The 13664-nt window shown below is 38.9% G+C and overlaps 1 protein-coding gene across 3 annotated transcripts in view; it reads left to right on the top strand.

Moving 5' to 3' along the window:
• Positions 1 to 13664, top strand: part of ATP10B (ATPase phospholipid transporting 10B (putative)) — a 262323-nt gene that overhangs the window by 149922 nt on the left and 98737 nt on the right. For all 3 annotated transcript variants that reach the window (XM_082724635.1, XM_082724638.1, XM_082724636.1), the window contains exons 3-4: positions 11554 to 11848; positions 12829 to 13023. In XM_082724635.1, coding sequence (XP_082580761.1) covers positions 11554 to 11848; positions 12829 to 13023 — 490 coding nt within the window. The remainder of the gene's footprint in view (positions 1 to 11553; positions 11849 to 12828; positions 13024 to 13664) is intronic.

Below are 13664 nucleotides of genomic sequence, written 5' to 3' on the forward strand. Positions count from 1 at the left end.
TACCCCACCCTTTTAAATGCAAATTAAGTGAACTTGAACCCGTATGTTATATCCTATGAAAAACCTCATGCCACCATTTGCCTCCCAACTTCTGTGAATTCTTTTTTTTCTTTTTAAAGATTTTTATTTATTTATTTGATAGAGAGAGATCACAAGTAGGCAGAGAGGCAGGCAGAGAGAGAGGGGGAAGCAGACTCCCTGCTGAGCAGAGAGCCCGATGTGGGGCTCCATCCCAGGACCTGAGATCATGACCTGAGCTGAAGGCAGAGGCTTAAACCACTGAGCCACCCAGGCACCCCGCCAACTTCTGTGAATTCTTATGGGATTTTTGTTTCTCCTCATCATCTCTAGTTCTGATTTCCAGCATTTGCTAAGTTTCTCATTCTCTACTCTTTCTTGTGCCTCTTCTTTTTTCTTCTTCCCCTGGTATTGAGCCAACCAAATATGGGAACAACTCTTTCTTGATTTCTAGACCTCTACCCCTAATCAAATGCTATCATTTATACAAGGCCACTCTGTGTTGTGAGTGTTTTATGAAAAAAATTTCAAGTAACATGAAAACACATTATACATATTCCAATATCATACATATTTTTAGTGAATATTGGAGCTTTTAAAAAAAGTCCCATATATACAATGGAATATTACTTAGTCATTAAAAAGAAGGAAATCTTGCAATTTGCAACAGTACCGATGGATCTTAATGGCTTTACAGTGAGTGAAATAAATCAGAGAAAAATACTGAGTAATCTCACTTATATGTGGAATCTAAAAAAAAAAAAAAATGAGCTCATAGAAATAGAGAACATGGGCATGTGGGTGGCTCAGTCAGTTAAGCATCTGCCTTCAGCTCTGGTCATGATCCCAGGGTCCTGGGATCAAGCCCTGCTTCAGGTTCCCTGCTCAGTGGGAAGCCTGCTTCTCCCTCTTCCTCTGCTGCTCCCCCTGCTTGTGCTCTCTCACACATATGCTCTTGCTCTCTGTGTCAAATAAATAAAATTAAAGTTAAAAAAGAAATAGAGAAAAGATTGGTGGTTGCCAGAGGTGGTGGTGCTTGGGGTGGGTGAAATGGGTGAAGGTCAGAAGGTACAAGCTTCCAGTTATAAAATAAGTCTTGGGTATGTAACATAAACACATGACTGTAGTCAATAATACTATATTGCATGTAGTTAATAATACTATATTGCATATTTGAAAGTTGCTAAGAAAGTTCTTAAATATTCTCATTATAAGAAAAAAATTGTAATTATGTATGACAATGGATGTTAACTAGACTTATCGTGGTGATCATTTTCAATATATACAATTATTAAATCATTACATTAGACACCTGAAATTATGGTAGTGTTATGTGGCAATTATACCTCAAAAAATTTTAGAAAGTCCCTCTACCTTTTTCTGACAATGTAAGCACCAACTATCTTAATCTCTATTTCTTATACTCTTGCCAACTAATTCTCTCCTCCTTTCCCTTCCCCTTTTTTTCTTCTACTTAATTTGTGTTCCCTAGCCATTCATCCCAAATGTTGATCAGTGTGCATTTCCTTCCTAAGGAAACTCTAGAGACACCCACTAAAATATCAGTTTTTCTCACCCCATTTTACAGATCTGGTCCCATTTTCTTGGCACGGAGCCAGTTGTCTAGTCCATTTGACCCTGTGAAAACTCCTCCCATCTTTCCCAGGCCCTGCTCTCTCACTGCCTACCTCACCTCATTCTTTCCTGGAAGTATTAACATGTAACTCACAGAATCATGCATATGTTTGGAGTGAGGTGAACTGAGCACATCAGTGTGTCCTATTGTCTTTCAATTGCTTTCACTCCTGCAGACTTCGAACAACTTTCTTCACCCTTCAGCTCAGCACTGATTTATTCAGCTTGTGCAAGCAATTTGTTCACTTTTAATTAGACCCAATTTAATTATTTTATCAGTAAAATAAACTGAAAGAACTATAAAACAACTTTTAAGTGAAATTACCTTTCTGCCTGTAGGGATATAAAAAATGAAATTATGCATCTCATTTTACCTGCCTCTTACAAAGATTGCCTACATTGTCTTTTTATTTCCCAAGATCTTCTGCCTTTATTAGGAAGATACTTGGGAAATCAGGCTTGGAATAGAGGAAAGAAAATAAGTAAAGGTAGTTTTCAATAGACAGCAGATATTTAAGGGCATAAGGGAGGGTCTTTCCAGGTTTGCCCTTTAGCAGTCCCTACTTTACAATGATCTGGGAGCTGGTTAGGAGTACCAGTTTCCTATCCCATTTCCAGGATTTCTAACTTAGTAGGTCCGAGAGGTGGGAACAAGAGACCTTGCTTCTGGGTACGCAGGCTTTTATTCACTAATTGACCACTTCTGCTTCTCCAGCAAGTTTGCCTTGTCCTACTCAATCATTCATGATTTCTTCTACCTTTGGCAACTTCCAGAGCTTGCTGTTTGTGTTTATTCAATTCTCTGTGGATAGCCTATCTGTTACCTTTCCTGTGTATAACCTCATCTCTCCAAACATCTTGTTGGGGCGGGAACTGTGCTTTATAGAACTTTTTCTCTGCACTTAGCCAAATACCCTGTATTCAACTCTGTGCTCCCTCCACGACACCAGTCTTTCCAACCTTTCAAAGCCCAAAGACCTCTTCTTTCATCAAAGAATTTCATAACCTACACCTCAGAGTTGGTATAATTTTAGTATCTTGGCCTGAGGAAATACATAATAGCAAAAGTTTACCATGAAGTCAGTAATGCCCTTAACGAAATTTGCAGTATATCCATTTCAACCCTATCTGCCACACATTTGCAAAGGTAGTGGCTCACATTTGCAACAACATGGATGGGAGCTAGAGAGTATAATGCTAAGCAAATTAAATCAGAGAAAGGCAAATACTAATATGATTTCACTCATATGTGGAATTTAAGAAACAAATAAAAAAGAAATCAAAAGAAAAAAAAATAAGAGAGAGAGACTCACAGAAGAACAGCCTCTTAACAATAGAGAATAAACCGATGGTTACCAGAAGGGAGGTGGGTGAAGGGAGGGGTTAAATATTTGATGGGGATTAAGGAATGCATTTGTCCTGATGAACATAGGGTTATGTATGGAGGTGTTGAATTATTATATTTCATACCTGAAACTATTATAACACTGTATGTTAAGTGAAATTAAAATAACTGAATAAATAAAAACTTTAAAAAAAAGAGAGAGAAAGAAAAAAGAAGTAGAGGTTCACATATGTATACAGCATATAATGTGTTCCATCTACAGTCTATGCCCTGGAGCACATACGAATTCTCTAATATCTCATTATCAACAGCCTTAACCCAGGGCAGCAGCTAAGGGCCAGTATCTACAGATCCCTCTCTTGGCTTCAAATTTGAAGGAGGGCACCCAAATAGAAGGTCAAAGTGTTCAGAAAGTGTAGAATCCCTTTCTTCAGCTAACGGGAAATAATGACACGTCTGACCATATCCTAATTGCCACACTGACACGTTCCATAGTAGCCCTCAGTGGATTAATCCTATACCCAAATCTATGAAGAAATGTCATTTAACTTGGGACCTGGTAGAAACCACCAATTCTCGCCAAAGATTCTATGTATTTGCCCACATAGCTCACCCTCCCTTGTAGCCGAGGTTAGACCATGTGGCTGATTCTGGCAGTCATTTGATTATGAGCAAAGTAATGTAGTTCACTTCTACATCTCTGTTATGGCTCTATTTAAAGCCACATGTTGAGATTATGAGGCAAAGGGAGCCTGGAGCCCTGAGCCACTGGATTGAGAAGAGCTACCTTGGAGCTGCAAATCCTTAGTGGGTGTGCTAAGCCACTGAGATTTAGGGCTTCATCTCACAGCCTGGCCTGTGGCTTAGCCTGACTCATAGACTAGGCAAAGCCTGAAGAAGGGGCCTCCAAGGGAGACAAACTCCTAACTGCCTAGATTCTCACACATGTGCACATGTGCACATGCATGCACACACACACAGATGCACACACACATGGGGTGGTGGGAGGCAGACAGGGGAGGTGGAGAAAGAAAGCTTGGAGTTCTTGAGAATACTGAATAAGAAGAAAAGGTATAGGTGGGAACTGGGTCACATGAAGTCTAATGTAGGCCACAGTGAGAAGTCTGGGTTTTATACAAACACAATCATAATCATTGAAAGTATTAAGAGACCTGAAATGACCTGATTTGCACTTTAGAAAAACAACTTTGGCTGTTAGGAGGAAACCAGGGTGGAAAAGGAGCAAGCAAGGATGTAGAAAGCCAACAGGAGTCTGTGCAGTGGTCCATACAAGAGACAATAATGTCTTTTCTTATATTGGGAACAGTAGAAGTGTTACTAAGCAGATGGATTTGAAAAATATTTAGATGAACACCTGTAGAATTTAAAAATAGCTTGACTGTCAAAAAAAAGAAAGAAATTTTACCATTTACAGCAACATGGATGAACTAGAGGGTATTATGCTAAGTGAAGTAAGTCAATAAGAGAAACACAAGTATATTATAATTTCACTCATATGTGGAATTTAAGAAACAAAACAGATGAACATAGGGGAAGGGATTGGGAAAATAAAATAAGACGAAGTCAGAGAGGGAGACAAACCAGAAGAGACTCTCAGCTATAGGAAACAAACTGAAATTTGCCTGAGGGGAAGCCACTGGAAGGGGTAGGGTAACTGGGTGATGGGCATTAAGAAGGGTACTTGATGTAATGAGCATTGGCTGTTAAATGCTTGTGATGAATCACTAAATTCTACCTCTGAAACTAATAATATACTACATGGTAATTAATTGATCTTAAATATAACTTTTTAAAAAATAGACTATAGCTATTGAAGAAGAAATCAGAGATAACGTCCAGGTCATTTGGGTACAGGGAGATGCTACTCATAGGAATGGGGGCTACTGGAGCCAAAGTGAATTTTGGAGAGAGTCCAAAGCTTTAGAAATATTAAAGCTGAGATACCTAGAAAAGAAGAGAAGATAGCAAAGAAGCAGTGGACACTCTTGTCCAAAACTCATGAAAGATGTCTGAGCTCCAAATACACCTAATGGGAGACCATCTTGCTGGGTACCTAGTGATGCCCTAAACTCCATTGAACCTGGGGAATAATGAAGTAGAGCATAGCGACCATAGATCTTTCTTCTTGTCTGTTTAAGAAACAATTGCTGTCCTTGAAAATCTGTTGGAGTAAGGACCTTACCTTACTATATGGACCAAGATGCTAAGAAAAAATCAGGGTAAACCACATTCACAAAAAAGACTGGTAATAGAGACCGAGTGTGGTATGCTCTTAATACTTCTATAAAGATCTACCCTCTGATCATTCCCACAAAACCCCATTCTGTAGGATTTCATTTGTGACATGTTTTCATTACCTTCTACAGAAGTACATCCTTCAAATAAAATTTTATCTAAGGTGATTGCTATTTCCTTCTCACTCTGCCTTTGCCTTTCACTCCCATCAGCCTCCAAAAGCCACAATTTCCACCCCACCCTGTGCAAGGGCCTCAGACGCATTTCTTATTCAAAATTTCTTTCTCTCTGGAGGAAGTCAGCATCTGGCATCCTAATTATAGGACACGTTTTATACCCGGTGAATGAGGCACAATCACAGCTCCTGCTCCTCCCAGTGGGAAGGACAGAGCACTTTCTGGTACTGACAAGAACTGATTGCCCACAGCAGCTATATGTAGAATCCTGGAGCTGCACACAAGGCAAATGAAGGCTCTGAAGTTCCTCCATCCTCAAGGCTTCTAGCCTCTGAAGAATAAGGTCTCCCCTTGGGCCATTCCTTTCCCAGCTTTCTCAGCCAGGTTCTGGAACTGGAAGCCTTAGTGACAGGCTTTTAAACTGTGATTTCTGTTCTGGGGTCTGCAACTAAATGTATTTCCTTGAATCTAAAATGCCATCAACTTAATAATATGTTGTGAGGGTAAAAAAGAAATATTATCATATCAATTATGTGACATATCCTAGGTTCAAAACATTAAAGTGTGGGGAAAAAAAGTACATTTTGGATTCTAATAAATATAGGTTTTTCTAACAGGGAGGAGAAAGTTTCCATAAAGGAATCATTCTATTCCCCTTACTTTTGTTTCTCCATCTATAAAATGGGTATGGGTAAAATAGGTAGAGGACTACATAAAAGTAGTGCCCATTTCCTTGAGCAAATCCAATCAGAATAAGTGGGGGAAATAACAAAATGAATAGGGAATTGGTAATAAGTTTGTAGTATTGCAAATTTTCCCTTGATCTAGTAGAATATTTGGGAAATGGATAGGAAGCAGTTTCTCTGGATTTTTTATTTAATTCAGGTTTGATGAAAAGCCTTTTGTTGTTTTGACACTTCTGTGGGAAACCAACAAAGAACTTGCAAAACTTGTTAGCAGCATTTCCTGCATTAGTAGGTAAGCATCGAATAATGAAAATGATACTTTCTCTATAATTGGTGATGTTTCTGAACCTGGTTCCCCCAATGGCAAAGGGAGATATAGAAGGTCTAGGACAGTGTTGTGATAATGGGCCAGCAGTTTTTATTTCAATAAAAGTAGGTCCATGTTAGTGCCTATGAAAAATAATGTGTATCAAACCCCTAATTTCAGATATCAGTGTCATATCAGAGTTATAGTCAGTGTTATATCACTGTTAAAGTCAATATTTAAGCTTTAAAAAAAGCAAGTTGACTTAAAACATATTGCATTTAATAAAACAAATGATCTTTGGGTATGGCAAAAATTGGAAAGGTAATTCAAGAATGATTGCAATTTGGGGAAAACTGATATAATTGATTGATTTAAGGACATACTAACCCTTGGCTACTGTAAGGTGTTATTGTTTGTTAACTAGAAGTCTAAGAGGAAATTATTTTGTGAGATTCATACATTTTGTAGGGCTCAGGGTAGAGTGTTTTAAAAACTCCTGTGGTTAATTGAAGACCAAACTTTCTTAGATACCAATTAATTTTAATATCAAGACAGTGTACTATTTATCAAGAATCTCAGTGTAGACTAAATTTAATTTTATAGTTGTTAGTTTGTTTGTTTTCCCTTCATGGTCCTGCCTAACTGATATACTGTTTAAGGAACTGGACATGAAGGGAAAATAACTCTCTAGTCTCCACTTACCACTACTTTCTAGCATTACTTGAATTTTCTTCCCATTTTTAAAATCAATATTTGCTCTAGCCATAGGACACTTGTAAATGTGGCTTCTTCCTAGGATGCTTTCTTACTTACAGACACAATGCACACATACACACCACACACATACACTTATCCCATCCCCCTGATCTCAGCTCAAACCCCACCTCTTCAGGGACAAGGCCACACCCCTCTGTAGTGCAATCACGTTGGGCCCTTTTCTCCTTTGTGACACTTATCATGGTTGGTGAATATACAGCTGACTCTTGAAGAGCACAGGCGTTAGGGGTGCAGACACTCCACACAGTCAAAAGAATAAGCACAAGTCAAAATCTACATATAACTTTTGACTTTCCAAAAACAACTACTAATAACCTACTATTGACTGGAAGCCTTTTGGATAACATAAACAGTCAATTAGCACATATTTTGTATGTCATACGTATTATATTCTTTGTTCTTACAATGAAGTAAACTCGAGAAAAAATATTTTAAAAATCATAAATTACATTTACAGTACTGTGCTGTATTGAAAAAAAATCTACATATAAGCGCACACGAGTGGTTTAAACCCATGCTCTTCGAGGATCAACTTTACATTGATTTCTATGAGTGTGTGTTTAGCTTCTGAGTGCCTCAGTAGAGTGCAAGTTCCAGAATAAAAGAAATGGATGGGTGGGTTTTACTCACTTAGTACAAAACAAGAGTTCAATAAGTATTTTTTGGTTCGAAAATTGACTGGTTGATTGACTCCTTCACAGTGAAAATGGAATTTGCTAAAGATGGGGTTTCCTTGGTTTGTTAAAATAAAAAAGTAAAGGCCTAGGGTTAATTGGAATGTGGGCCAGGCTAGATGGAGAAAGTTGGGGAACAAGAACAGGATTTCTCAGTAAACTGTAATTAATTCAGTACGTTAGGCTAATGGTCCACCAAATAGAAATGTACCCCCTACCATCTAGAGGACATTCTGCCCAGGGGAAAATGATAGTGGTACTAGAAGGAATTACTACTTCCAACCAGAGGGATCTGAGTATGAATTAGAAAAACTAGAAACTTCTCAAGCTCATTATTAGTGGGAGGTACCATTTCAGAAAATTAAGAGAGAAAGACTTTGTAACTGGATGGACCTTGTAGAGTTGCTTCAGACAGGGCCCTCCCTCTAGGCAAGCAGTAATAAACCACACCTCAGATAAAAGGATTACACAATACCCCCTTGTTTCCTGATCTACTTTTGGAAAGAAGTTGCTTACTTGGAAGAATGAGTAAACAGTGGGTTAAGGAGCAGCGGTCCCAATGGGTCTTGGCCCCACATAACCCATTCCAATAAGTTTCTGGCAGAGCAAAACCTGGGATTCACAGCTCTCGTCAGGTGCTTTCCCTGCCTAAAACTCTTCAAGACTCCATTCTACTCTCACCACAACAGCCTTCACAAGCCAGCTGGTTGGGCTCAGTGGGGAGCCTGCTTCTCCCTATCCCGCTGCTGCTCCCCCTGCTTATGCTCTCTCTCTGTCAAATAAATAAATAAAATCTTTAAAAAAAAAAGGGGGAGGGTGCTCCTGGGTGGCTCAGTTGGTTAAGCCTCTGCTTTTGGCTCAGGTCATGATCCCAGGGTGCTGGGATTGAGTCCCACATCAGGCTCCCTGCTCAGTGAGGAGCCTGCTTCTCCCTTTTCCTCTGCTGCTCCCCTTGCTTGTGTTCTCTCTTATTCTGTCAAATAAATAAATAAAATCTTTAACAAGCCATCTGGTCCTTGTCTGGCCCTCCAGCCTCAGCCCTTGTTCTTTGTCCCATACTTCATGTGCTCTACAGGACACTCCTATGAACTTTTTTTTTTGTTTCTAGAACCAGTTCTTCTCCATGGAACACCCCTGCACAACCTTCCTACCTAGCTAAGTATGTATATGTATATACGTATACACACACATGTACAAACTTGGACATTATTTTCTGAACCACTGAAACATCTTGCCCCTTTACCCATAACTACTTTAGGATGAATTTTCTAGGAACCAGAACATTTTCTTATATAGACACAATATAATTATTATAATAGGGAAATTTGACATTACTAAAATGCTATTACTAATCTTCAAATAATTTTTAAATTTTATGCATTGTCCATTTATGTCCTTTATACCTATTTTATCCCCCCCAGGCCAGGATCCAACCCAGAATCACACATTACACTTAATTATCATATCTTTTTAGTCTGTTTTATTTATTTTTTATTTTTTTAAGATTTTATTTTATTCTATTATTTGACAGAGAGTTAGAGAAAGATACATCACAAGTAGGCAGAGTGGCAGGCAGAGGGAGAGGGAGAAACAGGCTCTCCACTGAGCAGGGAACCTGATGTGGGGCTCAATCCCAGAACACTGGGTTCATGACCTGAGCCAAAGGCAGCCCTTTAACCGACTGAGCCACCTAGGAGCCCCTTTTTAGTCTGTTTTAATCAGAAATAGTTCCTCTGCCTTTTTTTTGACCTTTGACATTTAATATCTTTAAGGTAAGCTGATTATTTTGTAAAATAATCCCCAGCTTGAGGCTTTTCAATGTTTCCTTGTGACTACCACAGAAATGATGCCATGTCCTTGGTACATCATAACAGGAGGCACAGAATGTCAGGTTATACCATATTGGTGATTTTGCTTTAATCTCTTAGATTAGGTGGTGCCTGCCATGTTTTTTTACTGCAATCATTCTTTTTTTTTTTTTTAAACTACTGTAATTAATAATTTGGGGAAGATATTTTGAAACTATGGAAATATTCACTTCTTCATCAAACTTAAGTCTACTTGTTTAGCATCCATTTTACATCTGTTTTATTTTTAAGAAAGCTTATTTTACAGTCTGAATAAAGAAAAGCAAAGGATATGATATGAAAAATGGACTTTTTAAACCACCCCACCTAAAATACCTGCATCTCCCATATCAATTCAGTCTTCCTTTTTGAAGTCCTTATTGTCTAAAATTGAGAGAACCCTGATACATATGGCATTAGGCACGGCAAGATTTCTCATTTGCATTTTCAACCCTATTCATGAATTATCTTTTCATTTCCTTTTCTTTTACAATAATAAAAAAAATCCTTGAAAGGAACATTTTTTTATAACGAGAAAGAAGATATACGGTATTATTTCTGGCTTATCGTATGTCATAATATTGCTTTTGGTCACATTATGATGGGCATCAGTAATTGCATTTATTTTTTCATGCTTGCTACAAGAGCTCACTTAAGACTCTGAAGAGCTCTTCTGGATTGAAAATCATTTGGATTGATTAAACTCATGAGGAGAATTATGATAAGGGTCAGATCATATGGGCATCAGGAAGGTAAAATATTACCATTTAAACTAGAAATGGAACTTTTTCTCCTTTAAAGAACCATATTGTCAATGACAGGTGAGATTGTTCATTGTAAGATAATAATACCTGATGTTTACTGGTCTATTTATTCAAAAGAAAATCATCCTGTGAGCCTAAGTGAGAAGCCCCATTATATGCAACTTCTTACAAAGGATGTCTTTGAATAAAATCCTTCAGGGTCTTTAAGTAAGAATGGCCAGAGGGAAACTTGAAGGCTTGCTTATCGGTTCTATTAAAAGAGCTCAGGAACTGGAATATCCTAGATAAAGCAGTATTTTGTCCCCCATCTAGGAGGATCATCTGAAAAAGTGCTCAGTTTCAGAAATCACCAAATGGAGTTGGAGAGGAAGAGAAGGGTCTCCCACCCTCACACCCAGTCAGCCACATTAAAAAAAAAAAAAAAAAAAAAAGGTGATGATGTCGCCCGAACAACATTCTGTACAGCACAGTCACCTCAGGCCAAAGTTTCCTAGGAAAAAAACTGTCTCCTCTGTCCACCTATTACTCTCATTTGAGGTTCTGACCACAAACAAGGTTCTCCAAAATATCTGTACCAGAGAATTTTAGAGATCGAGAACACCCTTCCCTTTAAGATATGACTCAGCATATTTTTATGTACTATTTAATTCACTCCTTACAAAAAGCTTGTGAATAAGACTAGTTTTCCTCATATTACAGTGAGGACACTGAAGACCGTGAAGGTGAAGGGACAGCTCAGTGTTAGGAACAAACCACAGATCACATTCTGACCTCTGGGGGTTGTAGCCCACAGGGCTATACCTTTCTGGATAGGCCGAACAAGGTCATCAGCACCCTCCCCCCATCTCAAATACTTTCATGGTACTTACTACTGTGTTCGTTGTGTATTATTTACATGATTATTTGCTTTATGTCTCTCACTCTTGAACATATGGTTTATGGGGACTGAACCTATTTGGTTCACATTGTATCCCAGAATCTACCTTGGATGGATGGGTAAACAAGTGGGTGAGCCAATATTCCACTTATTTTCTTCTGACCATGGCAACTGCCTGTGTCTATTTTCAGACCGTAGCTTGCTGTCAGAAATGGCCCTCTCAGTGGACTCATCTTGGCACCGGTGGCAGTGGCGAGTCAGAGATGGCCTCCCCCAGTCTCCATCAGAAGTCACACCTCTGTTGTCCCAAGATAGAAGGAGGCAAAGCTACAACCTGACACAGCAGCGGGTTGTGTTCCCCAACAACAGCATGTGCCACCAAGATTGGGCAGCGGTCTCCAGGAAATACTCTGGCAACAGAATCTGCACGACCAAATATACCTTCCTCACCTTCCTGCCTCAGAATCTCTTTGAGCAGTTTCATAGGTATGCAACCAGTTGGCCGAGTAATATGTGCTTTAACCAAGTATTTGCTGGTATTTCTGAAACAAAGATGCTGCCCTCAGAGCCACCTAGCCTTTAATATCCAAATGCATAAACCTTGAAAAGATTTGTCTTTCATTTGCTCATTCATTCATTCAATAAATACTAGATTCTACTCTGTGTTAGGCCATGCATTAGCTGCTAGAGATACATGAAGAAAAGAGATTGTTCCTGACTATTTTCTAGTAGAAGAGATAGACATTAATTTTAAGAATTACATAAATTGATATAAAATTAGAACTTAGAGAGATACTTCCAAGGAGAGGTATGTGGTGATCTTAGAGTGAATAGGAGGGAGATCTGGCCTAGTTAAGAAAGTCAAGAAAGACTTCCAGGAGGAAGTGACAATTGAATTAAAGTAACCTGAAAGAGGAGAATGCATTAACTGGATAAAAACAGAAGTCAGGAAGGGAGCCAGGGGAATGTTCCTGCCAACAGAACTTCATAGTGGCAAGAAGGAGCAAAATGCACTTGGAAGACTTAAAAATGTAAGCCATACCTTCAAGATAATCTATGAAAGATCATCTTTTATTTATAAAGCAAAATACATACCAAGCTATCATCCTAAATTTTGTAATTACTATTACAAGCTATCATTTATTGAGCAAGTACCATGACTGGGAACCCTCTATTGTGTATGTAACAAATATTATCCTTTGTAATATTTATATGAGTCCTTAAAAGTAGGTAGTACTATCCCCATTTTATACAAGTTGAAACAAGCTCCAGAGGGTCACACAACTAGTGAACAATTCAAGTTTTAATGTATCTAGATTTGGCTAAAAAGCCCTTACCATAATTCCAGGTGACACTGAAAGAGAATATCATTTCTGTTGGTAAGGGACAACAGTAGGGAAGAAGGAATGAGGAGAGTATATTTTCCTCTCTGTGGTTTTCCCTCACACTTTGCTTGCTCCTTCCAGATGGGCTAACCTCTATTTCCTGTTCCTGGTGATTCTGAACTGGATACCCTCCATGGAAGTTTTCCACAGAGAAATCACCATGTTACCATTGGCCATTGTGCTGTTTATCATCATGGTCAAGGATGGCATGGAGGACTTCAAGAGACATCGTTTTGACAGAGAGATCAACTGCTCCAACATCTGGATATATGAAAGGTAAGAGAAATCATTCTTCTGTTTGCTTTCTTGCAAATAGGTTATACATATTCACCAGCCTTTTCAAAGGGTTGGTCTCTCTTCTCACATTTTATTTTCTTAAGTTCACTTAATTCAGTGGCTCTCAACCAGGGCAGTTTTTCCCAGGAGGGAACATTTGACAATGCCTGGAGACATTTTTGGCTGCCATATTGGGAAGGAAAATGCCTGTACCATGCAGGACAGCTGTCCACAATAAATAATGTCAGTGATATTGAGATTTAGATACCTTAAATTAACATGTATAAACACTCAAATTATTAAATACAAAATGTCATATTATTAATAGTACAGTTGGAAGGTCAAGAATTGATGTCTAAAATTGACTAGATCGGGGCACCTGGGTGGCTCAGTGGGTTAAGCCTCTGCCTTTGGCTCATGTCATGATATTACCATCCTGGGATCGAGCCCTGCATTGGGCTCTCTGCTCAGTAGGGAGCCTGCTTCCCCCTCTCTCTCTGACTACTTGTAATCTCTGTCTGTCAAATAAATAATTTTTTAAAAAAATCTTTTTAAGGGGCGCCTGGGTGGCTCAGTGGGTTAAGCCGCTGCCTTCGGCTCAGGTCATGATCTCAGAGTCCTGGGATCGAGTCCCGCATCTG

The sequence above is a fragment of the Mustela nivalis genome (genome assembly GCF_964662115.1).
Source record: "Mustela nivalis genome assembly, chromosome: 3".
NCBI lineage: Eukaryota > Metazoa > Chordata > Mammalia > Carnivora > Mustelidae > Mustela > Mustela nivalis.